This window comes from Salmo trutta, chromosome 25 (genome assembly GCF_901001165.1).
Source record: "Salmo trutta chromosome 25, fSalTru1.1, whole genome shotgun sequence".
Lineage (NCBI taxonomy): Eukaryota > Metazoa > Chordata > Actinopteri > Salmoniformes > Salmonidae > Salmo > Salmo trutta.
In genome coordinates, this window is record NC_042981.1 from 33,534,494 (window position 1) to 33,561,498 (window position 27,005).

At 44.8% G+C, this 27,005-nt stretch overlaps 1 protein-coding gene across 3 annotated transcripts in view; it reads left to right on the forward strand.

The window, feature by feature from the left end:
• The window catches only part of LOC115162461 (protein SCAF8), a 39,368-nt gene extending 14,255 nt beyond the window's left edge, over window positions 1–25,113 (forward strand). For all 3 annotated transcript variants that reach the window (XM_029713774.1, XM_029713777.1, XM_029713776.1), the window contains exons 3-20: window positions 13,087–13,131; window positions 13,273–13,434; window positions 13,726–13,876; window positions 14,074–14,201; window positions 14,674–14,856; window positions 14,997–15,076; window positions 15,424–15,523; window positions 15,630–15,761; window positions 16,298–16,410; window positions 16,559–16,752; window positions 17,345–17,445; window positions 17,726–17,839; window positions 18,145–18,301; window positions 18,902–19,158; window positions 20,636–20,774; window positions 20,886–20,942; window positions 21,106–21,318; window positions 21,480–25,113. In XM_029713774.1, coding sequence (XP_029569634.1) covers window positions 13,087–13,131; window positions 13,273–13,434; window positions 13,726–13,876; window positions 14,074–14,201; window positions 14,674–14,856; window positions 14,997–15,076; window positions 15,424–15,523; window positions 15,630–15,761; window positions 16,298–16,410; window positions 16,559–16,752; window positions 17,345–17,445; window positions 17,726–17,839; window positions 18,145–18,301; window positions 18,902–19,158; window positions 20,636–20,774; window positions 20,886–20,942; window positions 21,106–21,318; window positions 21,480–23,689 — 4,536 coding nt within the window. In that variant the 3' untranslated portion in view covers window positions 23,690–25,113. The remainder of the gene's footprint in view (window positions 1–13,086; window positions 13,132–13,272; window positions 13,435–13,725; window positions 13,877–14,073; window positions 14,202–14,673; window positions 14,857–14,996; window positions 15,077–15,423; window positions 15,524–15,629; window positions 15,762–16,297; window positions 16,411–16,558; window positions 16,753–17,344; window positions 17,446–17,725; window positions 17,840–18,144; window positions 18,302–18,901; window positions 19,159–20,635; window positions 20,775–20,885; window positions 20,943–21,105; window positions 21,319–21,479) is intronic.
• The last annotated feature ends 1,892 nt before the right edge of the window (window positions 25,114–27,005 follow it).

The following is a 27,005-nucleotide window of genomic DNA, read 5'->3' on the forward strand; positions in this document are numbered from 1 at the left end:
GCAAAGCCTGTGATAACACCTGCGTCATTCTTCAAACATACCTGTATTTCTGATAGCTGAGAAAATGCCTATTGAGAAGAAGCTTGAACCCTGTGGAAGTCAGACTCTTACAGGACTCTTTAAAGGCCCTGTGGATTCAGAATAAATGTTTTCCTGTGTTTTATATCTCATTGTACAACAGCTGATGAAACTAACACAGTAAAAGTGTTATTTCCTGATAGTTGCAGGATGAAAATACAATCTAGCATTAGAATGTACCAGAGGCCACGAAAGTAGCGCTTGTTCGGCAAAAGAAACAGGAGGGGCTTGGCTGGCTACGTTTTCTATTTGGCTGGCTACTCCATGTGCTCGTGGAAAACACCAGCTAATGCCACTGTGACTGTAGAATCACTATGGAATGCTGCTGATACTGTGCTATACTGGCAGGTGCAGCCAGGGAATGCTGCTGATACTGTGCTATACTGGCAGGTGCAGCCAGGGAATGCTGCTGATACTGTGCTATACTGGCAGGTGCAGCCAGGTAATGCTGCTGATACTGTGCTATACTGGCAGATGCAGCCAGAGAATGCTGCTGATACTGTGCTATACTGGCAGGTGCAGCCAGGGAATGCTGCTGATACTGTGCTATACTGGCAGGTGCAGCCAGGGAATGCTGCTGATACTGTGCTATACTGGCAGGTGCAGCCAGGGAATGCTGCTGATACTGTGCTATACTGGCAGGTGCAGCCAGGGAATGCTGCTGATACTGTGCTATACTGGCAGGTGTAGCCAGGGAATGCTGCTGATACTGTGCTATACTGGCAGGTGCAGCCAGGGAATGCTGCTGATACTGTGCTATACTGGCAGGTGCAGCAAGGGAATGCTGCTGATACTGTGCTATACTGGCAGGTGCAGCCAGGGAATGCTGCTGATACTGTGCTATACTGGCAGGTGCAGCCAGGTAATGCTGCTGATACTGTGCTATACTGGCAGGTGCAGCCAGGGAATGCTGCTGATACTGTGCTATACTGGCAGGTGCAGCCAGGGAATGCTGCTGATACTGTGCTATACTGGCAGGTGCAGCCAGGGAATGCTGCTGATACTGTGCTATACTGGCAGGTGCAGCCAGGGAATGCTGCTGATACTGTGCTATACTGGCAGGTGCAGCCAGGGAATATAGCTGATACTGTGCTATACTGGCAGGTGCAGCCAGGGAATGCTGCTGATACTGGCAGGTGCAGCCAGGGAATGCTTTGTTGGCATTGAATATATGAAATTGATTTACCACACTCAGTTATTTTCTCAATTTAGCTTTCATGGAGAAGATTGTACATACATGTTTGACATTTGATTGGAAAGATGTAGAGAACATTGAAACTGGATAATTTGACTGAAAGTGAAATGTAACCTATTGTTACAGTTTGAGCTTGAGTCGCTCCTTGATCAGCCAGTTCTCATGTCACAATGAAAGCTATCATTCATGATTTAGCCAGTGTTCATTCACTCTTATCAAATGAATGATACATTTGCTCTCTAGCACGTATATACACACACACACACACACACCCTTGAAGCGAGCAGCATTCAAAAAATGAAATTCACTGCCTACCAATTGCAGCTAAATAGAGTGTAGAGTGAGGTGATTATTAAGCGTGTTTCGTGTCCGATTATAGCTGGTATAGTTACTGTAATGCATCTCAATTCTTGAACATGAAACCTCAATAAGAAGTCTGAGTGGAGCTTTAATAACATACAATATGCTGTAGTAGTCTATACTCCATCCCACTGCTCCTTCCTAACCAGTTCTAAATATACAGGAACCAATCGGTGATTACTGCTGGCATAAGGCATGTACTCACTAAAAGCAGACTGACCTTTCACCACACAGAGTAATACATCGTGTATGGGGGGGGGGGCACTGCAGTCAAAACACTATTACAGGCCTGTTGCTTGGAGACAGCCCTACTTAGCGAGGGCTATGGCGTGTGTTTGTCTTTTTAATCTGTGTCTGTGCTTGTGAGCGGGTGGTACGTGCCTCTCTGTCAAGGGAAGGAGGGGGTGTTCAGGGGAGCCCAGCTGGACTCTATCCCCACAGACCTCACTAAGCATCCTTATCCTCTCTACCCCCTCCTCTTGTCTACGAGGTATGCAGTTTGTTGATAACGATATCAGCCAAATGATGTTGAATCTTGACATTTCAAACCACATTACTACTTAATGAGAAAACATTCATGGTATTTAGTTTAAGAGAATGAATGAGATTGAACAAGGTAACCTGGGCTAATTTGAATGGGAGCAAATGGCAGATTTTTTCCCATCCATACCTCACATGACCGCCGCAAAACCTCATGCTGTGTCCCAATACCTCTGGCTTGACTAGCTGCCTTGTCTGAATGTAAACGTTTCCATAAAGTGTAGGCTCGGTTATGTTTTTAAAGTTAGTTCCAGTGCATCGAAATGTGCTGACGTGTGCGTTTGACTCTGTCTGGTCTGCGTAAAGGTCTTTCTATAAACGAGAGTCCCAGTGAGGAATTCCTACACTGGACAACTTGTTCCAGCTCTTGATAGGTCATTGATAATAATCTGCAATTGATTTCCATGTCATTACATTAAGATATTATGGAGGATCATAGCTATTGAAAATCAAATTCACGAGTTGATTTAAAACCTGTTTAACCCTTTATCATGTTTGGTGTCTCGACAGATTTGTCCAAAATCGTGACTTAAAACATGACTTTTCTGTCCTTGCGTTTATGGCAGTGTAAGTTGTCGTTATCTCATATATTAAGCATTAATCGGTTAAATTAGACATTGAACTTCAACCCTGTAAGAATCCTGGATCTAGCTGTCGGGACAGATTGTATAGAGATCTCAGAAATGCAGTGTAACTATGTAACATTTAGTGTCTCCTTATGTTACGGGGTGAAACAGTTTTCATGGGCACAGAAATCCAAAATAATAGATGTGATTGCAAAATCAAATGTGTCCAACTGAAAGTGTCACCTTAACTTGATAACTTTTTTAATGTGGTTCTTCAATAATGTTGCATAATATTTGGTGGATGCGCATTTAGTGTCCAGCTGAATAGTTACGCTGTGATATTTTCACACATCATCATCCGATCCAGGAAAGAATCTTTCGAATGACAGTCCAATGATGAACAGCTGTTGTGATGGCGCATGCGATGCAACAACAGCTCAAGTGCTGGAAAAAAGGTGTTCGCTAAGGAATGTGTCTCGTTCGTTACCCCGATGTTCCTGGATCCACGTTGGATCTAATGTCCCTAGCGAATTTATGTTGATCATCTGTTGTCTGCATGATTTACAGCAGGGTCTCGTTAGATTTAACAGAGAACGCATCAAGGTAATGTGTTAATATTTTCTTACGTTTTTTTGTGCCTAGGATTGGACACAGTCTTCTGAGCACAATTGTATAGGATAGATTATTACGCAACACCCAACACTCTTCCTATGAATTATTCTAGATATAATGAAAACAAATTACATAGCCTAGTGGGCTTATTAACAGTATTATCTGGTAATGAAATAACATGACAAATACATTTTGTTATCCATGGTCCACCTACAATTTGAAACAATACAAGGGGCTTGAAGTAGCCTACTTGATTTTGCAGCCGCTGTTGAAGCTACTGTTGGGGGTGTTATGAGGATGACATCTGTTGGCTTCAACTTGGCTTTCCATACAAAACCTTCCATTAAAAAAGGAACCTAGTTTTTGTTCACGTTCTCATTTTAAAAACGGCAATGGTGAGATTCATGCAACAGAAAAATCTCCCTGTATGCATCCAATTTATTTAGTCAGGCGATGCTCACATTATTCTCACATATATTTGAATATCAATGCATTGGCAAGGCCTAAAACATGCATTATTCTTGGTGGTAATGGCCTACTTTTTTCTCTTTGCTTTTGTGGGGCAGGGTGTTCTATATTAGGTCCTGTACAGTGCCTTCAGAAAGTATTCAGACCCCTTGATCTTTTTCCACATTTTTACATTATAGCCTTATTCTAAAACGTATAAAAAATCCTCAGTAATCTACAAACAATAGCACATAATGACAAAGCGAAAACAGGTTTTTAGAAATGTTTGCAATGTATTAAAAATAAAAAATCTGATGCCTTATTTACGTAAGTATTCAGACCCTTTGCTATGAGACTCGAAATTGAGCTCCGGTGCATCCTGTTTCCATTGATCATCCTTGAGATGTTTATACAACTTGGAGTCCACCTGGGGTAAATTATATTTATTGGACATGATTTGGAAAGGCACACACCTGTCTATATAAGGTCCCACAGTTGACAGTGCATGTCAGAGCAGAAACCAAGCCATGAGGTTGAAGGAATTATCCATAGAGCTCTGAGACAGGATTGTGTCGAGGCACAGATCTGGGGAAGGGTACCAAAAAATGTCTACAGCCTTGAAGGTCCCCAAGAACACAGTGGCCTCCATCATTCTTAAATGGAAGAAGTTTGGAACCACCAAGACATTTCCGAGAGCTGGCCACCCGGCTAAACTGCACAATCAGGAGAGAAGGGCATTGGTCAGGAAGGTGTTCAAGAACCAGATGGTCACTCTGACAGAGCTCTGGAGTTTGCCAAAAGGCACCTAAAGACTTTCAGACTGTGAGAAAAGAGATTCTCTGGTATGATGAAACCAATATTGAATTATTTTACCTGAATGACAAGCGTCACGTCTGGAGGAAATCTGGCACCATCCCTACGGTGAAGCGTGGTGGCAGCATCATGCTGTGGGGATGTTTTTCAGCAGCAGGGACTGGGAAACTAGTCAGGATCAAGGAAACGGTGAACAGATCAAAGTACAGAGAGGTCCTTGATGAAAACCTGCTCCAGGAGCGTTCAGGGCCTCAGACTGCGGCGAAGATTCACCTTCCAACAGGACAACGACCCTAAGCACACAGCAAAGACACCGCAGGAGTGGCTTCGGGACAAGTCTCTGAATTGTCCTTGAGTGGCCCAACTTGAACCCAATCGAATATCTCTGGAGAGACCTGAAAATTGCTGTGCAGCAACACTCCCCATCCAACTTGACAGAGCCTGAGAGGATCTACAGAGAAGAATGGGAGAAACTCCCAAAATACAGGTGTGCCAAGCTTGTAGCGTCATACCCAGGAAGACTCGAGGCTGTAATCGCTGCCAAAGGTGCTTCAACTAAGTATTGAGTAAAGGGTCTGAATACTTACAGTTGAAGTCTAAAGTTTACATACACATTAGCCAAATACATTTAATCTCAGTTTTTCACAATTCCTGACATTTAATCCTAGTAAAAATCCCCGGTCTTAGGTCAGTCAGGATCACCACTTTATTTTAAGAATGTGAAGTGTCAGAATAATAGTGGAGAGAATGATTTATTACAGCTTTAATTTCTTTCATCACATTCCCAGTGGCTCACAAGTTTACACACTCAATTAGTATTTGGTAGCATTGCCTTTGAATTGTTTAACTTGGGTCAAACGTTTCGGGAAGCCTTCCACAAGCTTCCCACAATAAGTTGGGTGAATTTTGGCCCATTCCTCCTGACAGAGCTGGTGTAACTGAGTCAGGTTTGTAGGCCTCCTTGCTCGCACACGCTTTTTCAGTTCTGCCCACAAATTTTCTATAGGATTCAGGTCAGGGCTTTGTGATGGCCACTCCAATAACTTGACTTTGTTGTCCTTAAGCCATTTTGCCACAACTTTGGAAGTATGCTTGGGGTCATTGTTCATTTGGTAGACCCATTTGCGACCAAGCTTTAACTTGATGTCTTGAGATGTTGCTTCAATATATCCACATAATTTTCCTCCCTCATGATGCCATCTATTTTGTGAGGTGCACCAGTCCCTCCTGCAGCAAAGCACCCCCACAACATGATGCTGCCAACCTGTGCGTCACGGTTGGGATGGTGTTCTTCAGCTTGCAAGCATCCCCCTTTTTCCTCTAAACATAACGATGGTCATTATGGCCAAACAGTTCACTTTTTGTTTCATCAGACCAGAGGACATTTCTCCTAAAAGTACGATCTTTGTCCCCATGTGCAGTTGCAAACCATAGTCTGGCTTTTTTATGGTGGTTTTGGAGCAGTGGCTTCTTCCTTGCTGAGCGGCCTTTAAGGTTATGTCGATATAGGACTCGTTTTACTGTGGATATAGATACTTTTGTACCTGTTTCCTCCAGCATCTTCACAATGTCTTTTGCTGCTGTTCTGGGATTGATTTGCACTTTTCACACTAAAGTACGTTCATCTCTAGGAGACGGAACGCGCCTCCTTCCTGCGCGGTGTGACAGCTGCGTGGTCCCATGGTGTTTATACTTGCGCACTATTATTTGTACAGATGAACGTGGTACCTTCAGGCATTTGGAAATTGCTCCTAAGGATGAATCAGACTCGTGGAGGTCTACTTTTTTTTTTCTAAGGTCTTGGCTGATTTCTTTTGATTTTCCATATAATGTCAAGCAAAGAGGCCCTGAGTTTGAAGGTAGGCCTTGAAATACAGGTACACCTCCAATTGACTCAAATGATGTCAATTAGCCTATCAGAAGCTTCTAAAGCCATGACATTTTCTGGAATTTTCCAAGCTGTTTAAAGGCACAGTCAACTTATTGTATGCAAACTTCTGACCCACTGGAATTGTGATACAGTGAAATAATCTGTCTGTGAACAATTGTTGGAAAAATGACTTGCGTCTTTCTTCCGTTCTCCCCTCGGGTGTAGCTCGTCTGAGGAGGAGACGTAAATGCCTGGGCCTAAACACACCAGGTAACACGGATGAAATGGGAAGAAATGTGGGGTGCAATGGGCGATGAATAAATCAGACCACAACCAGAACTCAATTTTAACCCTCAGGGGATGTTTAGTAAATTATTTAAAATAAACAATATAACACACCCATAAATAATCAGTAAGAAACAAAACAACAACAAGGGAAGGTAAGAGAAGAGAAGGGAATGTTTGGGATCGGGGTCCAAGTAATGAAAATAAACAAAAAGGTTCCTCCTCTTCTACACACCTAAACCTTCCTAACACATTCTAAACCCTAACCCACTGTCCTACCTGGTTCCAAGAAAATACAAGGGTGACACCCGCCCGGCTAACCTAGTGTATAAAACAATGGGTTATCTACGTGAGAATGTACACCCATGGGCAGATCTACCTTTTCCCTTCTCCAGGACCTAGGTAGGGTGGAGCGCCTCAGGAGGACAGGCTGAAACACAAACAAAGAAATTAACACCAATAGTAAAAAAAAATATAAAAAAATGTCCTCTCTCTCTCCCCCCTCTCCTTCTCTTCTCACACAGCAAACAGATATCCTCTCTGTAATCAGCTACAGCCACGCCCACCATCGTTAGCCGCAACTTGGTACACCTGTAATGCTCAGGACAAACACACTAACAGGGGAAAATGGGGAACAAGAAAAACGTAACACGTAACAGTCTTGCACAAAGTAGATGTCCTAACCGATTTGCCAAAACTATAGTTTGTTAACAAGAAATTTGTGGATTGGTTGAAAAACGAGTTTTAGTGACTCCAACCTAAGTGTATGTAAACTTCCGACTTCAACTGTATGTAAATGTGATATTTCAGTTTTTTATTTTTAATACATTTGCTAAAGTTTCTAAAAACCAGTTTTTGCTTTGTCATGTGTGCAGATTGAGGGGGGAAACTATTTTATACATTTTAGAATAAGGCTGTAACGTATCAAAATGTGGAAAAAGTCATGGGGGCTGAATACTTTCCGACTGCACTGTATGTACAATTATATAAATGATACAATTGTATAAGGTTGAGGTCGTTGAAAATTACAGTTAAGCGTTTGAAACAGTTCCTGAAAGTCCTTGAATTTGACTTGTCAATATCTGTTTGAGCCCTGCTTAAAGGATGTATAGTCCTAGACCTATGTTGTTGTATAGCTGGAGTTAAGTGTTAATTTGCATATATGAACTTTTATTCCTCTATGTATTCATTTGGAATTGCATAAATTCTTATTTTAATTTCGATATATTTTGAAATGTTGATCCCAGTGTCACACGTTGGACCAATTTCTTTATAGAAAGACCCATAAGAGGTCAGTTGTGTGACGAAAACACAGTGCTTGCTCTCCATTAGTGGGTCTCATTTGATTAATGGCCTTCATTTATAGGTTGATATCAGTCAACTCTGTGTTGCTCATGTCTTTTTGAAAATGAATGTGTGCCAAGATTGCAGTCTGAATGCCATCTTGACATTTGACATACGATCTCTCTCTCCCGAGCCCAGTCTTATTCTAGCCTGGGGGGGGGTGTCCCCCTTCACTCCAGCCAGAATCATATACCGGCCTACAGAGAGTGGCAAACTGTCTTGAGTGCTATGATGTTGCACAAAATAGCCTATTCCATGACCATAACGTTTTAATCAATGTTTTTACTGGACTGTAGGCCTAGTTGCCACAGAGGTTTTTGGCATCCAACATGTTACTGAACAAATACATGAGCAACAATAACCCATTCAGAGTTGACTGATATCGACATGGCCTACCAATGCATCAATCAAACGAGCCCCTGTTCAGTTTTATTGGTATTGTGTTTTATTTACAACTTTGCTAACATTGAATTACATGCTAGGCATGTCTACACATTTGCTGTCAGTCATTGTAGACATATCCTATCTAACACATTTGTTGAAAGCAAGAGTATGTTCTCCGTCACTACCAGGACCATTTTCCTTTTTCCCACGGTTTGTGACTGTAGCCTAATTGGCCCATTTCAGCACAGATATTGTGGGGGAATTTTAAAGGGGTAACAATTTCTAAATGTAACCCAGTTTGCTCAGGTTTTCGGTCCAGATTTCCAACGTAATGTAAAGATTAAGGCCTAGCTTTTCCAATTGCAAATAGACTCGTCTCATTATTCACTCCAAAGTTGTGTGTTTGAGTGAGTACGTTTTTTGGTTATTGCTTCTCTACTTGCCACTTGTATCGAAGTTTCCATAATGCCTTTTTTTCCCTTTGTGTTCTTATGGATAATAGGGTATGTCCATTTAAAATCCCAAAAATCGAGCCTAATTTATGCACTAAGAAGTCGGGCCTAAACCATGCATTGATGTCCGTGTGAGATGTTTTGCAAACATTTGAGTTGCGTGAATTTGAAGTTGGTTTAGCCATTTGAGAATGTGATTTATTCCCAGAACATGATAATGATGATAGGGCAAGTAAACCTAGCCTAAATTATATGGCAGTTCTGTTGCCCCACATAGTGTGCAGTTTGTGCTACAATACTTGACTGAAAAACAACTTGGGTAGGGAAAATCAACTCTTGCTGTGCTGCCTTGCATTACTAGTTTAGAAACCCAGGTACAAACAACATTGGCAGGATTGACTATAAGAAATGTAGGCCTACTATTTTCACAAAAGAATCGTCCAAATCGGCGACCAAAAATACCGATTTCCGATTGTTATGAAAACTTGAAATCGGCCCCAATTAATCGGCCATTCCGATTAATCGGTCGACCTCTATTTTGAAGAATGTGCATACAACTCATCATAGTTTTCTGACTGTGTTGTGTTGCTGGGATGATTGGAGCTCTCTCTCTTTCTGGCTCACTGATACTGAACCAGTTTCAGACAGCTATGAGCTCATTTAGCCCACATGTTATCAGCTTCATTGGTTTAGTCATTTGGGGAGACAAAAATGTAATGGCCTATAGAGATTATAGTTTAACAACTCGGGCAACTAATAGGTTGAATCATTCCTTAATCCTATTGTTATGAAGCATCTGTGAGCAGTGTCTGTCTAAAGTTTTCAATTCTTGCGTTTTGCCCTATTCAAAACCCTCCCTCAATGTAGCCTGGCTATTCTACATGGCTACCATGTTGGGAGTTTCACTCACTAGTATTATGCGTTTAATGTATTTGCTTCGGTGAGACATATATTTTTCTTCCATGATATTCCATTACTTTTTTAAATGTGTGCCTCCATTTCTGTTTGCAAGTGAAAACAAACAAACAAATATTAGTAATATTAACTGGTCTCATATGATGTCTAGCAGCTCTGACTTGACCCTGAGAATGGATGTGAACTTGCTTGCAGAATGTGTGCAGATGACTGAAATGTATATTTGCTGTCACGGCCTTGGAGATGATGTCACAGTGCAAAATATAGACCCACTACTAGCTCTAAGAAAAATATGCATTACAAGGTAACGAAGTAATATTTCCTTGGCACCTTTTATGTCTCTTTCGTGCGTCCAAAGTGTCCCGCACTGTAATGCATGTTTCTCAAAGTAGAAATACTTTGTTCTGTAATCTGGAGGAGTAAATTGCCTTTAGTGCCATCTGCTAGCAGTTCTGCTAGTGTTGCATGGCACCACTTATCCCATTTGGTCCTGTGGTCCACTTTTGCTTGATATGCTTGCCTTGTATGTATGAATCACTTGTTTTACCTTTCACACAATCTATTGAGAGCTTTCAAATATCAAGTAAATGTTGTACTGTAAATGTGTGTCTGTAATAAGATGGGTGAACATGTTACTGTGTGTGTAAAGAGAGTAGAAGGGATGCATGGGCTGGGAATCATGATTAGATCAGAAAGACGTAGCCTATTTTTAGTTATTTACATCCCCAATATGGGAATGTGCCTTTTGGCTTCACTGCACGGGGCATTCACTGATGAACACTTTTACACCTGTTGGCCAGAAGCACAGTAGTTGAGCTCTGAAGCCAATTGTTTTTTGCTTTCCTTAATATTTTTATCCCAGCAGCGCTGTAGTAAACCTACACCACTAGCTGTAATGGGACAGGTGTAGTGTATCATGAGTCGGCAACTATCTATTAACTATGGATGAGGCAAAGAAATTGAACGATTCACTCATTCAAACACATGACGGTGTGCAATTTCTCTATTTGGTGATGTTCCCATTCACTCCTTCATTCTTCTTCTCCCTCTTTCTCTCTCTTTGTGGTGTAATAAGCCTTGTGAAATGATTCTGCACAATACTCCAGACTACACTGTTCTGTGGAGTCTTCAATAACCCAGGCTGCTCTTTGTCTAAGACAGCATAGCCTACCTCTCTGTATATACTTTAGTCATCCCAAAGGTCTTTGCAGTCCCCACCTCTCCTCCCCCTCCTTACCAGCATATAGACTAAACACTACAGCAAATCGTCTGTCCTCGGTTACAACACTCAGTACCGAGTTCCAAACTGCCTCTGGAAGCAACGTCAGTGCAAGAACTGTTCGTCGGGAGCCTCATGAAATGGGTTTCCATGGCCGAGCAGCCACACACAAGATCACCATGCACGATGCCAAGCGTTGGCTGGAGCGGTGTAAAACTCGCCGCCATTGGACTACGGAGCAGTGGAAACGCGTTCTCTGGAGTGATGAATCACGCTTCACTGTCTGGTGGATGAATCTGGGTTTGGCGGATGCCAGGAGTACGCTACCTGCCGAATACATAGTGCCAACTCTAAAGCTTGGAAGAGGACTAATGGTCTGGGGCTGTTCTTCATGGTTTGGGCTAGGTCCCTTAGTTCCATTTGAAGTGAAATCTTAACGCTACATCATGCAATGACATTCTAGACGATTCTGTGCTTCCAACTTTGTGGCAACAGTTTGGGGAAGGCCCTTTCCTGTTTCAGCATGACAATGCCCCCGTGCACAAAGCGAGGTCCATATGGAAATGGTTTGTCGAGATCGGTGTGGAAGAACTTGACTGGCATGCACAGAGCCCTGACCTCAACCCCATCGAACACCCTTGGGATGAATTGGAATGCCGACTGCAAGCCAGGCCTAATCGCCCAACATCAGTGCCCGACCTCACTAATGCTCTTATGGCTGAATGGAAACAAGTCCCTTCAGCAATGTTCCAACATCTAGTGAAAAGCCTTCCCATAAGAGCGGAGGCTGTTACAGCAGCAAAGGGGGGAACAACTCCATATTAATGCCCATGATTTTGGAATGATATGTTTGACGAGCAGGCGTCCACATACTTTTGGTCATGTACTGTAATTCATTACGCAAATGTTAATCGACTAATGCAGCCCTAATGTGGATACTTGCTTGTTATTTAGGGATGGGCGCTGCTATTCATTTTTGAAGAAAGAAAAATCATAGGTGTATTTTAACAATGAAAAGGCTTTGTGTAAATGAAGTGATCTATGTGACATTACTACACACAAGGCGATACCCATGGTCTCACGTCAGATGGTGTCACTCCTCCGCGACGCTCTTCCCTCAACCTATCAGTGCAGGTGGAATTGACACGTTAACGTACGTAAGACAATGGGATTTGAAATTCTTAATTCAGTAAAACGGCTAACTTTTGATTGTGGATTTTATGATGTGAGCCCCGTAAAAATACATACCGTAGTAGCCTACATGGGTTTCACACATTTCTTGTTGTTGTCAGCCAATAAAAGTGGCACTGTCTAGTCAGTGGCTCCAACGTTGGAGATCTCTTGTCAATTACAATTTACGGAATTAGTTAAATGAGGAGTTGGCTACAACTACAAGGATGGGAAGCCGAGGACAGGAAGATCAGCAAAATAGCCTCCATTACTTTTAGCCTAGGTAGCTAGCCAGATAGGATTTTTTTTTATTTTACCTTTATTTAAAAAGGCAGGTCAGTTAAGAACAAATTCTTATTTCCAAAGATGGCCTAGGAACAACTGCCTTGTTCAGGGACAGAAAGACAGATTTTTACCTTGTCAGCTCGGGGATTCGATCTTGCAACCTTTCGGTTACTAGTCCTGCGCTCTAACCACTCGGCTACCTGCCGCCCAGGTAGCCTAGATAACAAATGGAATCTACAAGTTTGTCTAAATATCGTGAGTCTGTATGGCTACTCTCTTTCTTTCACTCTCCCTCCCGTGTAAAACTCACCAGCCCCTGCCAATCGCACTGCTGCAATATTATGCGAATAGTGAAATGATTTCAAGTACCCATCCCTAGTTTGTGTCACTTGGCATAATGTAATTGCTCTTGGTTTCACAGATACTGCTGTTGGTAATGCTGTAACCACTGTCTTTTACTAGTTTCAGGTCTTTGTCTCCAGGGATGCTGTAGTTGATGTTTAGGTGGGGTATCACAAGGCATCTTTTCTTTTCCCCCCCTTCTCTTTCAGTACTACAAACATGTTGTCCAGGGCGTGGAAAAGTTTGTTCAGAAAGTGAGTTTCTCTTCTTTTAGTTTTACCAGTCCCAAACAGAGTAAAATAGAACACAAATCTGTGCTACACATATGAATGGGATACTTGCCAATCATAGGCCGTTCACCCCACAGACGCTAAACAGCCTTGTTGTGTTGACAGTGCAAGCCAGAGTACAAGGTCCCAGGCCTGTATGTCATGGACTCCATCGTGCGGCAGTCACGGCACCAGTTTGGCCAGGACAAGGATGTGTTTGCCCCGCGTTTCAGCAAAAACATAATTGGAACCTTCCAACATCTCTACCGCTGCCCCTCAGATGACAAGGTGGGTCACAGTGGGAACAGAGACAGTTCTTTGGTTTATCTATTCAGAAACACTGTTCTAGCTTTCACCTCTTCTACCTCTGACTACACATATCCTCTGTATTGTTAGTGATAGATCTGGTCTGTAGCATTGTTTGAAAAACCATATCAATGAATATGTTCTTTTCATACTCTAAATTTGTATACACCATCAACTTTTAGACAGACTCATTCGCTGCAGGGGTCTAGTTTTAATTGGTTGTGTCTGTCAGATCTTGTCTAGGAGCTTATTCTTCCTTCCGTTGTGTTCCAGAGTAAGATTGTCAGGGTCCTCAACCTCTGGCAGAAGAACGCCGTCTTCAAGAGTGACATCATCCAGCCGTTGCTGGACATGGCTGCAGGACTTCCCCCTCCCAGTGTCACCCCAGTCATGACCAGCCGGGATGCTCCAGTCAACACGCCTGGTCAGTCACACAACACATCCATAAGACATATAGGTCTATACTGACACCTGGTGGCGAAATTAGTCCTCTCTCCTGAACTGACACAAAATACTCAGAGGCTGCCTTGTGATTAGGTATGGCTCTTTAATCAGCTTCAAATGTAGATGTTTGTTTTATTGTTAATGATTTCTCATGATTGATGTTCTGTTTGTGTCTAGGTACCCCAGCGACCCCGGCCACCCCAGCCAACATCGTATCCAGCCTGCCTGACTGGGCGTCACAGTTCTCCAACACAGACACTGTAGCTGCTGTGGCCCAGATCCTGCAGAGTCCACACGGCCAACAGGTCAGTCTGCACAGCATCTCCCTGATCCTCAGCCTGTCAATTCAGTATCTAATTTGAAGCTCAGCGACAGACACTGCCTCTTCAGATTGTTGTCATGTTTTAAAGGGATACTGCAAGATTCTGGCAATTAAGTTTTTCTTACCCAGAGTCAGATGAACTCTGAGTGCATTATGAACTAAGTTGGAGATAATATTGGCTCACAAAACTAACTAGCGTTAGCGCAATAACATGAAGTCTCGAGGTACAGTAACTACTCAAATGCCAGAATCTCCCAGTATCCCTTTTTTTTTCTCGACTTGAATCTGTGTAATGGAGACCAATGATAGTGAACACAAACACTTTTGATCTTGAACTTCTGACCTTTCTGATGCTCCTTTGTTTACAAAACATTCCTTTGAAAAATGACCAGATGGAGCCCTGCAAAGTCTCCTGCTCTAACCCTGTCTATCTGTTTGTGTATCTGTGTGAACAGCTCCAGCAGCTGGTGCAGAGCCTGCAAATGCAGCAGCAGAAGCCCCAGCCATCTCTGCTTCAGGCGTTGGATGCCGGACTGGTGGTTCAGCTGCAGGCTCTGACGGCCCAGCTCACTGCTGCCGCCACGGCCAATCCCATGCAGCTCAACCCCCTGGAGCAGAGGATCTCCTCCTTCAACAAGGTGAGAGATCAAGGCCACAGACACATACATGGAATGGAAGTATGTTTGGTTGTTTACTTTTGAATGTTTTGTGTGATAACTACTTACTACGTGACTCTCAGATCTGTATTTTAATAATTGTTTTTCTCCATTTGTTGCAGAAAATGTTGGGCCATTTTGACTTTGGGAATGATTCAGAACGCTCTGAAGACCCCAAAAAGGACGCCCAATCGTCCCAGATGTAAGCGTGAACATCAACCTAAAACATCTAAGATCCTGTGGAACAGGGCTTTCCAACCCTGTTCCTGGAGAGCGACCCTCCTGTAGGTTTTCAATCCAACCTCAGTTGTAACTAACCTGTTTCAGCTTATCAACCAACTAATTATTAGAATCAGGTGCGCTAGATTAGGGTTGGCGCGAAACCCTCCAGGACGGTAGCTCTCCAGGAACAGGGTTGGAGAGCCCTGCTGTGGAATATGTCACCGGTTGTGTGTATGCACTTTGACTGCCCTCTACCTGTGTGACGGAACGGTAGTTAACTGAACTATTGACCCGTCTCCTCTATCTGTCCTCCCCGTCTCCCTCCAGGCCCATGGTGTCTGACTCCATCTTCCACCAGCTGGCTGAGCAGCTACAGCAGCAGAACCTGGAGCACTTCCAGAAGCAGCTCATGGAGCACCAGCAGAAGGTACCTACATATCACCTCCAGAGACTTATGGAGTCACTGATTGTTTGCTTGTTATATCCATGTATTGAACCCCTCTTGACACTATAACCTTTTGACTTTCTTCCAGTCTATGAACATGGAAGGGCAGGATGGAATATTTGGGTCTGAGAACACGTCTGTGCCCCAACAGAGCAGCAGCCAATCACAGCACCCGGCGGCACAAAACAAGATGGACGACTCAATTGACAACCAGCAGCAGGTAGGCCCTTGTTTCCCTCACTGACTTTGGCTGAAGCGATATTTACAGTACCAGTCAAAGGTTTGGACACCTACTCATTCTGGGTTTTTCTTTATTTTGACTATTTTTATACATTGTAGAATAATAGTGAAGACATAAACTATGAAATAACACATATGGAATCATGTAGTAACCAATAAAGTGTTAAACAAATCAGAATATATTTTATATTTGAGATTCTCCAAAGTAGCCACCCTTTGCCTTGATGACAGCTTTGCACACTCTTGGCATGCCCCAAAGTTAAAGAATCTAAAATATATTGTTATTTGTTGAACACTTTTTGGTTACTACATGATTCCATATGTGTTATTTCATAGTTTTGATGTCTTCACTATTATTCTACAATGTAGAAAATATTAAAAATAAAGAAACTCTTGAATGAGTAGGTGTCTCCAAACTTTTGTGTGCGTATATAAAAAAAAAAATAATCTCTGCAATTGTTAGAGCGCTGTTGTCTTTGTAAGTAGAGCTCTGTTGTAATGATGCCTGTGTTATAGGACATGGATCTGGATGACGGGCCAGAGATGGAGGAAGAGCGCTCCGAACCAGAGGACAAGAAGTCCAAGATGGTCGACACGCGGTCAAGAACACGGTCTAAGTCACGATCGAGGTGAGTCGAGGGACCCAATCTGAGAGAAACAGTCCATAACGCTACCCGAGACACTTTGCACAGTCGCAGATTATAGCACCACCATCCATGTTGATCTTTCCACGACTACTGGCATCACAATTACCTTCAGAATAACCCTCTACTCTAGATCTCCCAGGAAGAGACGGTCCAGATCACGGTCAGGCTCTCGGAAACGGAAACACCGTAAGCGTTCGCGGTCACGCTCCAGAGAGCGGAAGAGGAAGTCGTCGCGGTCCTACTCCAGCGAGAGACAAGCCCGCGAGCGAGAGAAAGAGCGTCAGAAGAAAGGACTGCCTCCCATCCGATCCAGGTTTCTCAGTGGTAATACAAGCTTTCAATACGGCACCTTTTTTCCTCTTCGCTGACCCCTTCACCTTGACTAATAACTTCTACCCTGTTTCTGTGTATCCCTAATCATAGATATGTCCACAGTCACTTCTTTCTTTATATTTTTTAAATCAAATGTTATTTGTTACATGCTTCGTAGGCAACAGGTGTAGACTAACAATGAATTGTTTACTTATGGGCCTTTCCCAACAAAGCAGAGAGAAAAAAAGAATAGCAAAATACACAATGAGTAACAATAACTTGGTTAGATACACGGTGTACCAGTACCGAGTCGATGTGCAGGGGTACGAGGTAATTGAGGTAGATATGTGTATATATAGGTACGGCAACAGGATAGATTATAAACAGTAGCAGCATCGTATGTGATGAGTCAAAAGAGTTAGTGCAAAGGGGATGGGAGGGGGGTCAATGCAGATAGTCCGGGTAGCTATTTGGTTAACTATTTAGCGGTGTTATGGCTTGGGGGTAGAATATGTTCAGGGTCCTGTTGGTTCCAGACTTGGTGCACACTTACCACCTTTTTAATGATTTAAGCCACCATCTCCTCTCTACCTTGTGTCCTCAGTGTGCAGCACCACTCTGTGGGTGGGACAGGTGGACAAGAAGGCCAGTCAGCAGGACCTCACCAACCTGTTTGAAGAGTTTGGTCAGATTGAGTCGATAAATGTGAGTAGAGCGTCCTCCCCCTCTCTCTCGCCGTCTCCGAGTGAGTTGACTCCATTAACCTCTGATCGTTATGTGGTTTAGCAGGCGTTTGTCACCTCTGACCTGAGGGCAATATGAATCATCGCAACTGTGTCCAGTTTAAAAGACTCACTTGGCTCTGTAAGCCAGAGCAGGCACTTTTTATTAGCAAATTCTGACTTTACTGTGGGTTATTAACTGCCTAACCCTCTTACTTTCATCCACTCTTGGTCTACGTCCCTCTATCTCTTTCCTTCTATAGATGATCCCTCCTCGTGGCTGTGCCTACATCTGTATGGTCCACAGACAGGATGCCTACTGCGCCATACAGAAACTCAGCGCTGGTTCATTCAAGATCGTCTCCAAGATCATCAAGGTGAAGTCCATTATATTTCATTACAGTTCCTGCTCATTTTTATACTATGCCCGTCGAGGTTCCCCCGCTCCATTTTGTACTGTGATGTGATTGCCATTTGACTGCCGTCAGGACATGTCCTCTGTGTGTGTAATGTTTTTAAATTGCTTGGGCGCCTCGCTTACCATACCACTCACCTCATAGCAACACAGCTGGTACATATTTAATTCTCTCCTGTTGGGAATCAAATGGCCTCAATATTTCTGCTCTTTTATGTATCCCCTGACAATTGTATGTATGTGTGTGTGTTCTCTTGCTGTGTTCAGATTGCATGGGCGCTGAATAAGGGAGTGAAGCAGGAGTATAAGCAGTTCTGGGACATGGACCTGGGGGTCACCTACATCCCCTGGGAGAAGGTCAAGCTGGACGACCTGGACGGCTTTGCTGAGGGAGGCATGATCGACCAGGAGACTGTCAACGCCGGTGAGCAGACACAGCAGGCTACATGCTGATGCCCTGTCATATACAAACACAGGACAAGCAGGATCAACACTAGTGATGAACAAACAAACAAAAGACATACACACACACGTATGTATGTGTGTGTGTGTGTGTGTGTATATATATATAGATAGATAGATATAATATGTATGTGTGTGTGGAAACACACACACTGGACATACACAAGCACAGGAATTACAAGCTCAACACTAATGTTCACTCATAGATAAACAGGAGACACATTCTCTCACCCACACACATTAACTCTCTTGACACCTAACACATTTCCTGGCATTTGCTTATTTTTGTTAAGATTTGGGTTTATCAGGGAAGGACTTCCCACAGAGAAACAGACCCCAGCAGGGCAGGGTAGATGTGACTATCAAATCAAATGTTATTAGTCACATGCGCCAAATACAACAGGTGTAGGTAGACCTTACAGTATAATGCTTACTTACGAGCCCCTAACCAACAATGCAGTTTTAAAAAATACTGATACGAAATAAAAGTAACAAAAAACAAACAATCAAGTGTCGCACATTCAATCTTATTCTCTAATCCTCTGTTTTATTTTTACTGTAGAGTGGGAAGCAGCCAAGAATGCGCCAGAGCCAATGAAGGAAGCTGTGAGCCAAGCTGTGAGCCAAGCTGTGAGCCAGGCTGTGAGCGTTGAACCCATGACAGCCAACACCACCCAACAGACCCAACAGGAGGCCTTCAGCCAACAGGAGGCCTTCAGCCAACAGGAGGCCTTCAGCCAACAGGAGGCCTTCAGCCAACAGGAGGCCTTCAGCCAACAGGAGGCCTTCAGCCAACAGGTGTCCATGATGCCCGTACAGGTACCCAAACCTCAGAGATCTAACATTCAACGTTGAAGCATAAATACGTTGTTTTGTGCGTTGCTTTCATCATCCTTTGTGTGTGTGTGTGTGTGTGTGTGTGTGTGTGTGTGTGTGTGTGTGAGAGGGTGGAATTTACTGGGCCCCTCACATTTCCATTTCCTCTGTACTAAGCGTCTACCATGGGGCCAGTCAGTGGTGTGAAACTGAACACCATAGTCTTCCTGTGATTAGTGCTAGCCGCCTGCCCTGTCTGTGGGGTGCTTAGCCTTAGGTGTTTAGAGTGGCCTCAGGTTTCTCTTCCTGACTCCTTTATGATGGGGTTGTTGAGTGAATGCAGGATACCCAGCCTGTTTCTTTGTTCTTGGGTGGGCCTCATGAGAAGGTTTGGCTCAGTAGGTGGGGGAAGTGTTTAGGTAATTAGTATTCAACTCATCTCAGAGTTAATCTGTGTCTACTAAGTAGGGATATGCCAGGTTATTCGAATATCTGAATGGACGTTGGTATTCGATTTACTAAATACCCCTAATATATAAGCCTATTTTAACAATGAAGAGACATTGTCTATTTTTTTTTATATATAAAAATTTGTGACATTGCTATATAGCCTAGAAGGACAGACGATGACATTTGTATAAAACGACAGTTTTGACAGTTTTTATGAGTGCACCCTATAAAGACTCACCGGTAGCCCACACACACGTTTCACACTTTTATCTTGTTGTTATTGTCGGTCAATCAGTGGCGCTAAAGTCAGAGGCTCCATGTGTAGCAAGTGAAGTGGGAGATTTCTAGTCGACGCAAACTGGAATAAAAAATGATGGATTTAAGTTGGCTAAATGAGACAGAGTAAGCTACAATGATCAACCAGCAGGTAGGCCGTTGTTTCATATGGAATTGTTGTACTTTAGCTAGCTAGCTGGCTAACGTAGCTGGCTACTGTAGTTAGCTAGCTATTTTACAGTGATTTGATGCAGTCAAGACAGGCGCGCAGTACCAGATGGTATGATAGATAACCTATGGCAAGAACAAGTTTGTCTAACTAGCGTGAGTCTGTATGGCGCCACTCACTCACTCTCCCACACACCCCTGCTTCTCCGCTTCTCCCCCCCCCCCTCCCCCATCCTTCTGCTGAAACTGAGCGAAAAATATGTATTATATTGTTTGAATAGTGAAATGATTTGAAATGCTCATCCCTACTACTAAGCTCAGACATGCATACCTACCCACACACACAGGTTCAAGGCATTATTCAACTCGTCAGTCAGCTATTACATCTCAACACCCAACGCATTTTAATGTTGCTGTTTGTATTCTTTCAGTGTTGGTCTTAACCTGATTATCAGTGGAAAACTATTGTTCCTCTAAATTCTGTGATTTGATTGTTAAACGATGTTACAGGAATCACAGCACATCATTGCATATTCATCTCATCCCTCATTTCGATAGTTTAACGCCCCTGTCTGTCCCCTCTCAGCTCCCTGTGGCTCAGGCTGTCCCTGCCGTGGGTCTTGTGCCTCCATCCTTCCCTGTTTCCATGGCGATGCCCCCGCCAGGCTATGGCCCCCTGCCCCCCTTCCTCAGAGCAGGTTTCAACGCCTCCCAGCCTCCTCCAGGTAAGACACAGCAGTCTGATGCAGCTGCCAGTGAAGAGTATTGAATTAAAGAATATATATATATATATTGTTTAGAAATCCAGATAATGGTGTGTTTTCTCCCTCCTGTAGGTTTCATGCAGGCAGCAGGTGTTCCTCAGCAAGGAGGCATGGGCTCAGCTCCTATAAGTAAGTTATGCATGACCTGACTGAGTCTATAGAAGTCATTACATGCATTACTTTTGGAGTAAATATTGCCTCAAATGTTGTAAGAAGCCAGCGACTTGCTTTATTTAAACATACTTAATTTTTTTAAAGATACTGCCCTATATGTTCTGTTCCACTCCTGCAGCTCTGGTGCCGGCCTCCATGTCGCAGGCTCAGGACAGCATGAATGACTCCCCGTACGGAGCCACTATCCCAGGGAGCTTCATGACCTCTACCCTCCCTGGACAAGGGGTCTTCAACCAGCTTCAACCCGGAGTCCAGACGCAGCAAGCAGCAAATGACAAGACGGGCCAATCTGCTGACGGCATGGATGCAGCTGCAGAGTTAGTACTGCAAGGTAAGAGGATACCAAACAATAAACCTAGGGTTTAGGTGAAAGCTTTGACTTTCTTTTGTTTGTTCTTAATGACTTTTGAAAAGCTTCTCACTTTCTCAAGACTTCGCTGATAAGACCTGCTTTTTACTGTTAAATAATCTCTTGTGTTCCTCTTTCTCTAGGTATGCAGAATGCAATGAGTCGTGGTATGGGTCTTCTGGGGATGCACCCCTCAGCTTCCCTTACCCACCCCCTTCACCAGCAGGGCCTGCCTGGCCAGAGGATGCCTGGGCTGATGCCGCTGGACCTCCGGCCTACTATGCTCCGTGGTGCCGGGGCCCGCTTCCCCCTCCTGATGCAGCAGGGCCTGTCCCAACAGAGCCTCCTGGAAGCATCCCTCCATGCCCAGGCCCGCGCCAGAGCGGCCTCCCAGATGGAACGCTTCAACAGGGCCGAGGAGGCCTTCAACCGGGGGCCCAACCCCTCAAACGAAAGCATGTCCAAGGCTGAGGACGAGCCTTCCTCTGGAGCTGATAATAGCCAGCAGGGGGGGGACCAAGACTACCGCTTCCCTCCGCCCCAGGACAAGCAGAGCACAGGCCTGCTGAGGACCCCTCCCCTGGAGCACAGAGAGTCCATGGGTGGAGGTGGTGGGGGTTTGGGCAGAGGCAGACCTGCCCTGCTCCAGACCCCAGTGAGAGAGCCAGCTAGAGACAGCGTGGCAGGGCGGCTTCAGGCCCTCGCCGGCTTCACCCCCCAGACCCCGAGTCGCTGGGGGCCACCCAGAGGGGACTTTGATGAGCGTGACATGCGGAGCTCTCCGGCCGCGGTCTCCAAGGGCTTCCAGGAAGCACGCCCTGGCTCTAACCAAGGGCAGAACTTCCCCAACCGCTTTGGGAACCAGAACCGCGCTGGATCAGCAGGAGGGGTAGGAGGAGGAGTATGTACTGGTGGTGTTGGAGGGGGCCCGACGTGGAGTCGTGGTGGAGTTGATGCTGCAGCACCGTTCGCTGATGTTGACATGCCCCAGGACTTGGATGTGTGCCGGCGCCCTTGGGACAGGCAGCACCGGGACAGGGACTTTGACTTCATGAAGGAGATGAATGGCAACCGGCGTGAGAGAGACAGCCGTGAGAAGGAGAGGGACCGCGAGAGAGAAAGGGACCGTGGCCGTGAGCGTTGCAACCGTGAACGAGAGCAGGAGCGTGACCGGGAGAGAGAGCGTGAAAAGGAGAGGGAGAAGGATCGGGAGAGGGAACGTGAGAGGGACCGTAACAAGCGTGGAGCCTGGACACCCCTTCTTCCTCTACCACAACCCCTGCTCCCTACTCCTACCCTGACCCCAACCCTCTCCCTGACCCAAGGCAAACCTCAGGCCCTGCTGCAACTACAGTCCAAGCTTCAACCTAAACCTGGATTCCTAACTAAACCGGGTCTGCTTCAAACTCCAACTCTTCTAACTCGGTCAACATCTCATGTCCCATCCCAGTCTCTTCTTCAAGCCCCATCCCAGTCTCTTCTTCAAGCCCCATCCCAGTCTCTTCTTCAAGCCCCATCCCAGTCTCTTCTTCAAGCCCCATCCCAGTCTCTTCTTCAAGCCCCATCCCAGTCTCCACCTCTAACCGCTCACCAGTCATCCCAGTCTCCACCTAAAGCTCCACCCCAGTCCACCCAGTTTCCAACTCAAGCCAAGAATGAAGCCCTCCCCGGTCCTGAGCCCCAGGCAGACTTCCATTCCTCTACCCAGACACATGTTTCCCCCAAGTCTGAGTCCTCACCCCAGACCCAATCCTCTCCTCAGAACCAGTCACCACCCCAAAACCAGGCTTCCCTTCAGGCCCAGTCGCCGCACCCTGCCCATTCCCCTTTCCAGACAAAGTCCCCTCCCCAGGGCCAGTCATCATCACATGCACAGTCACCACCCCAGGCCTTGTCCCCACCACGGGCACAGTCGCCACCCCAGGTGTCCCCACAGGCCCCCCGCACCCCAGAGGAGATCACTGACACCCAGGGGGAGCCAGAGAAACCCCGGTGGGCCAACGAGCCAGAGAAACCTCAGGAAGAACCTATGAAAGAACCTGAACCCATGGTAGAACCTCCATCTCGGTGGGTCAATGGAACAGGGTCGAGGATGGACACTGACGCAGTGGCTGAGCCCACCACTACCCCGTCCCCCACTCCTGCCCTCTCAATGTCACTGGTCCTCACACACAGCCCTGTGGAGCCCCAATTCCTGCCGGAGCCCCAGGACCAGCAGCATCCCTCGCAGCATGTCGCCTCTTGCTCCTCCACAAAGGATGCAGACAATGGACTGAGTGAGCCGATGGAGGAAGCTGAGAAACAGCCAGTGGTAGAGAAAACAGACACTGAGGGGACAATCATCACTCAGTAGGTAAAGATAATTTTGTAAAGTTGTCTCTTCTCTGTACTCATGTCAGCGACCCAATGGACCCTGGGTAGTATTTCACATAATATTGTCTGATAACCTAACAATTGATTTTATCTCTCACATAACGTGTACTTCAATAGATGGCTCGCTAGCTGATTAAATGGTAGGTGATATTTTTTTTCTTTTTTTAATCTTTTTTTTGTTGTTGTTACGCCTCCCTCACGATTTTAAGCAAGGTGAACTTTTAATGAAAATTGCTTGCCAAAATGTTTGAATTGTAAATGAGAAAAAGAGCTTTGACCCTTCCTATGGAAGAGTGTACGGATCCTGGCTGTTTCCAATGGATTGAATCCAGATGAGGGAATACTTGAAAACAGCTGTCGCTGGCCTGTTTTGTCTCTTCTTTTAAATTATGCTGCAGCAACGTTTTAAATGAATGCCTTTGTGGTGTCCTATATGCTTCTTGTCTATAAGCAGAATATAGCCTACGTACAGTGAGAACAGTACAATTGCTTCTAAAAAGGAACATCCTAAAAGATGAAAAACATGACCTGTTATCCCTAAAATAAATGTCTGTGATTTGTGCATCATAATGCAGTGATTCAAAGGACAAAGTAAAAACGTAACACAATAAGAGGGTGGATGTTGGGTGCATTCTGTTTTAGTTTGAAATAAACATGCTTTGTTTGTTAACATGCTTTAGGACTGTATTTTCTGACCCAGGACCAGTGGAGTCATGTTTTACACAGACGCTATATGCATTTTGCGGTGGTGTGACATACAAACAGCTGTGTCACTGCAGTAGTTAAGCCATTGACTTGATGTTGTCGTACCCCATTAAGTCAGGCAGGATGTCAGGCACGTGCCAGTGCTCTGACGTCAATCTATTCCATATACACCGCTCTTTAGTTTGTTGTTTGCGACCATGGATTCATTTGTTTATGACTTAGTTTCTGCTCTCTGTACTTTCCTATGCTTTTGTTGGGTGGGTGACTATTCGGGATCGGATTGTGCCTTTTTGAATTGATTATTGTTCAGCATGATGCCTCCAAATACACCACACTGTGCTCAAAGTGCTGCTTTGATTTTCCTGAGACTGTACAGCCCCTCAGGGAGACGGCAGTCTGTCCAGCAAGCTGGTAACACAGACAATTATCTCCCTTGTCTGTCTGTGTGATCATAGCTGGCCAGTCTATACAGCGCTTAGCCTGTGTGTAGGGGAAACCAACCAGTCTGTTTACTCCATAGCTGTGTGCATGCAGGCCTGAAGCCATTTATTCTCCTTTGTCTTGTTCTCCATACTACTTCAGTGCATTTCTGTTGAGACTTACTATACTACCAGGAACGTTTCAGTAGTCTGAATTTCTCAGACAAGCAAATGTTATAACAGAGTTGTGAAGTTGAATAAAGTGTAAGGTACATCAGCATATATATTTTTTTCTTCTTATTGTCGTAAATCCTAATCGGGACAAGTTAGAGACCAGGGACCTCGTTCCACACACCATCATTTTTGTGTTTAACAAGATCAGCTTTAACTCATAGCGCTCTGATTATCTTCTCTTTCATGAGATACAGACATTTGCTTTGCATCATCTGGTTTTGTTACTTTTTTGTGTAAAAAAAAAAAAAAAAAAAATCATATTCAATAGGCTTTAGATTCTTTGGTTTTGTTTATATTTAGCTAGTTTTTGGGATCAAGAAGGGATTAACATCAATACATTACATTTACATTTCATAATAGAAAAGATCATTGATTTTAAAGGGATACTTCACAATTTTGGCAATGAGGCCGTTTATCTACTTCCCCGGAGTCAGATAAACTTGTGGATATCTGTATAAGATACCCATAGACTTCCATTCATTGCGCTAACGCTAGTTAGTAATTGCGCAACTTCCTTCAAACCACACGCAGACACAAAAATGGTATCCACAAGTTATCTGACTCTGGGGAAGTAGATAAAGGGCCTCATTGCCAAAATAGTGAAGTATCCCTTTAAGGAATATTAAAAATATATATATTCCATTGTTCACTCCTTCCAAATTTCATTTAAATGGTTCTTCTCCCTTTTAGTTCCATTTGAACTTGCCTCCCAGTCAATGTCTCCGACTCCTTCTGGGTCCCCGTTGGAGGACCATTAACCTATGTTAACCTCGCTCTCAGGAAGAAAAGAGTTGCTGGTGTACTCACTATAGGAAGAGATTTCGAAATAGTCTCCCCCTGTGCTCTCACGCTCCTTCTCGCTCGATGACTGACTGGTCTCTCTCAGATTGCTTGTCTTCGGGCTTCTGCTGCTTGCGTTCCTGTCCTGCTGGTTCTTCGCTGGAAGCTGCCTGTCTTCTCTCCGTCGGGTGAGCTATAGGTGGTTCTACTTGCTCTCCCTCCCCCCTATGCCGCTCGCCCTATGTGCATAGGACTGTGGATTCTTAGGAGGAGTGGCCGTTTTTATCACAGTGTCCATTTGCTGGTGTTACATTCTCTGGCCTTGTGGTCAAGGGATCCACAGCTCCAGGACTTGATGGTTGTGCTTTATTTGGCTTGATGGTCAGCAATGTTACTGATGAAGCAACATAGGACCTGTCCGGGGTAGAAAACCCTACCACCGTAGGGCCGATTGTGTTCGGCACCTCTTACAGCTCTCCCGTCCTTGCCCTCTTCAACTTCACCCTGTGTTTTTCATGCCCTACCAGAATACATACTTATCTACGGGCTTCACGCCTGGCTTTAGAATGGTGCAGAATCTCTCGAAGTGGTCAACGTCTTTGTCAGTCACTCTTCCCGTCCAGACCTTATTCTAATCCATGTTCATTGAAGATTCTACCTGCCACTGCTTCCACTTCTCATCATGTGACTTGGTTGCTTAGACTTCCAGGAAGTGGCACAAAGGTGTCTCTGCATTGAGAACTAGCTCATGTTCCTTCCTATTAGGTAGGGCTGTGAAATTATAGATGTCACTGGCATTAATCCAATGACACTGAAATAAAAGCTTATCCCCTGCATATTCTCTACTGGGAGCCTCACCTTCTCCCACATATCACCCGGGCCCAGAGCTGGGAGCTTCACCTTCTCCCACAATTCACCCGGGCCCAGAGCTGGGAGCTTCACCTTCTCCCACATATCACCCGGGCCCAGAGCTGGGAGCCTCACCTTCTCCCACATATCACCCGGGCCCAGAGCTGGGAGCCTCACCTTCTCCCACATATCACCTGGGCCCAGAGCTGGGAGCCTCACCTTCTCCCACATATCACCCGGGCCCAGAGCTGGGAGCCTCACCTTCTCCCACATATCACCCGGGCCCAGAGCTGGGAGCCTCACCTTCTC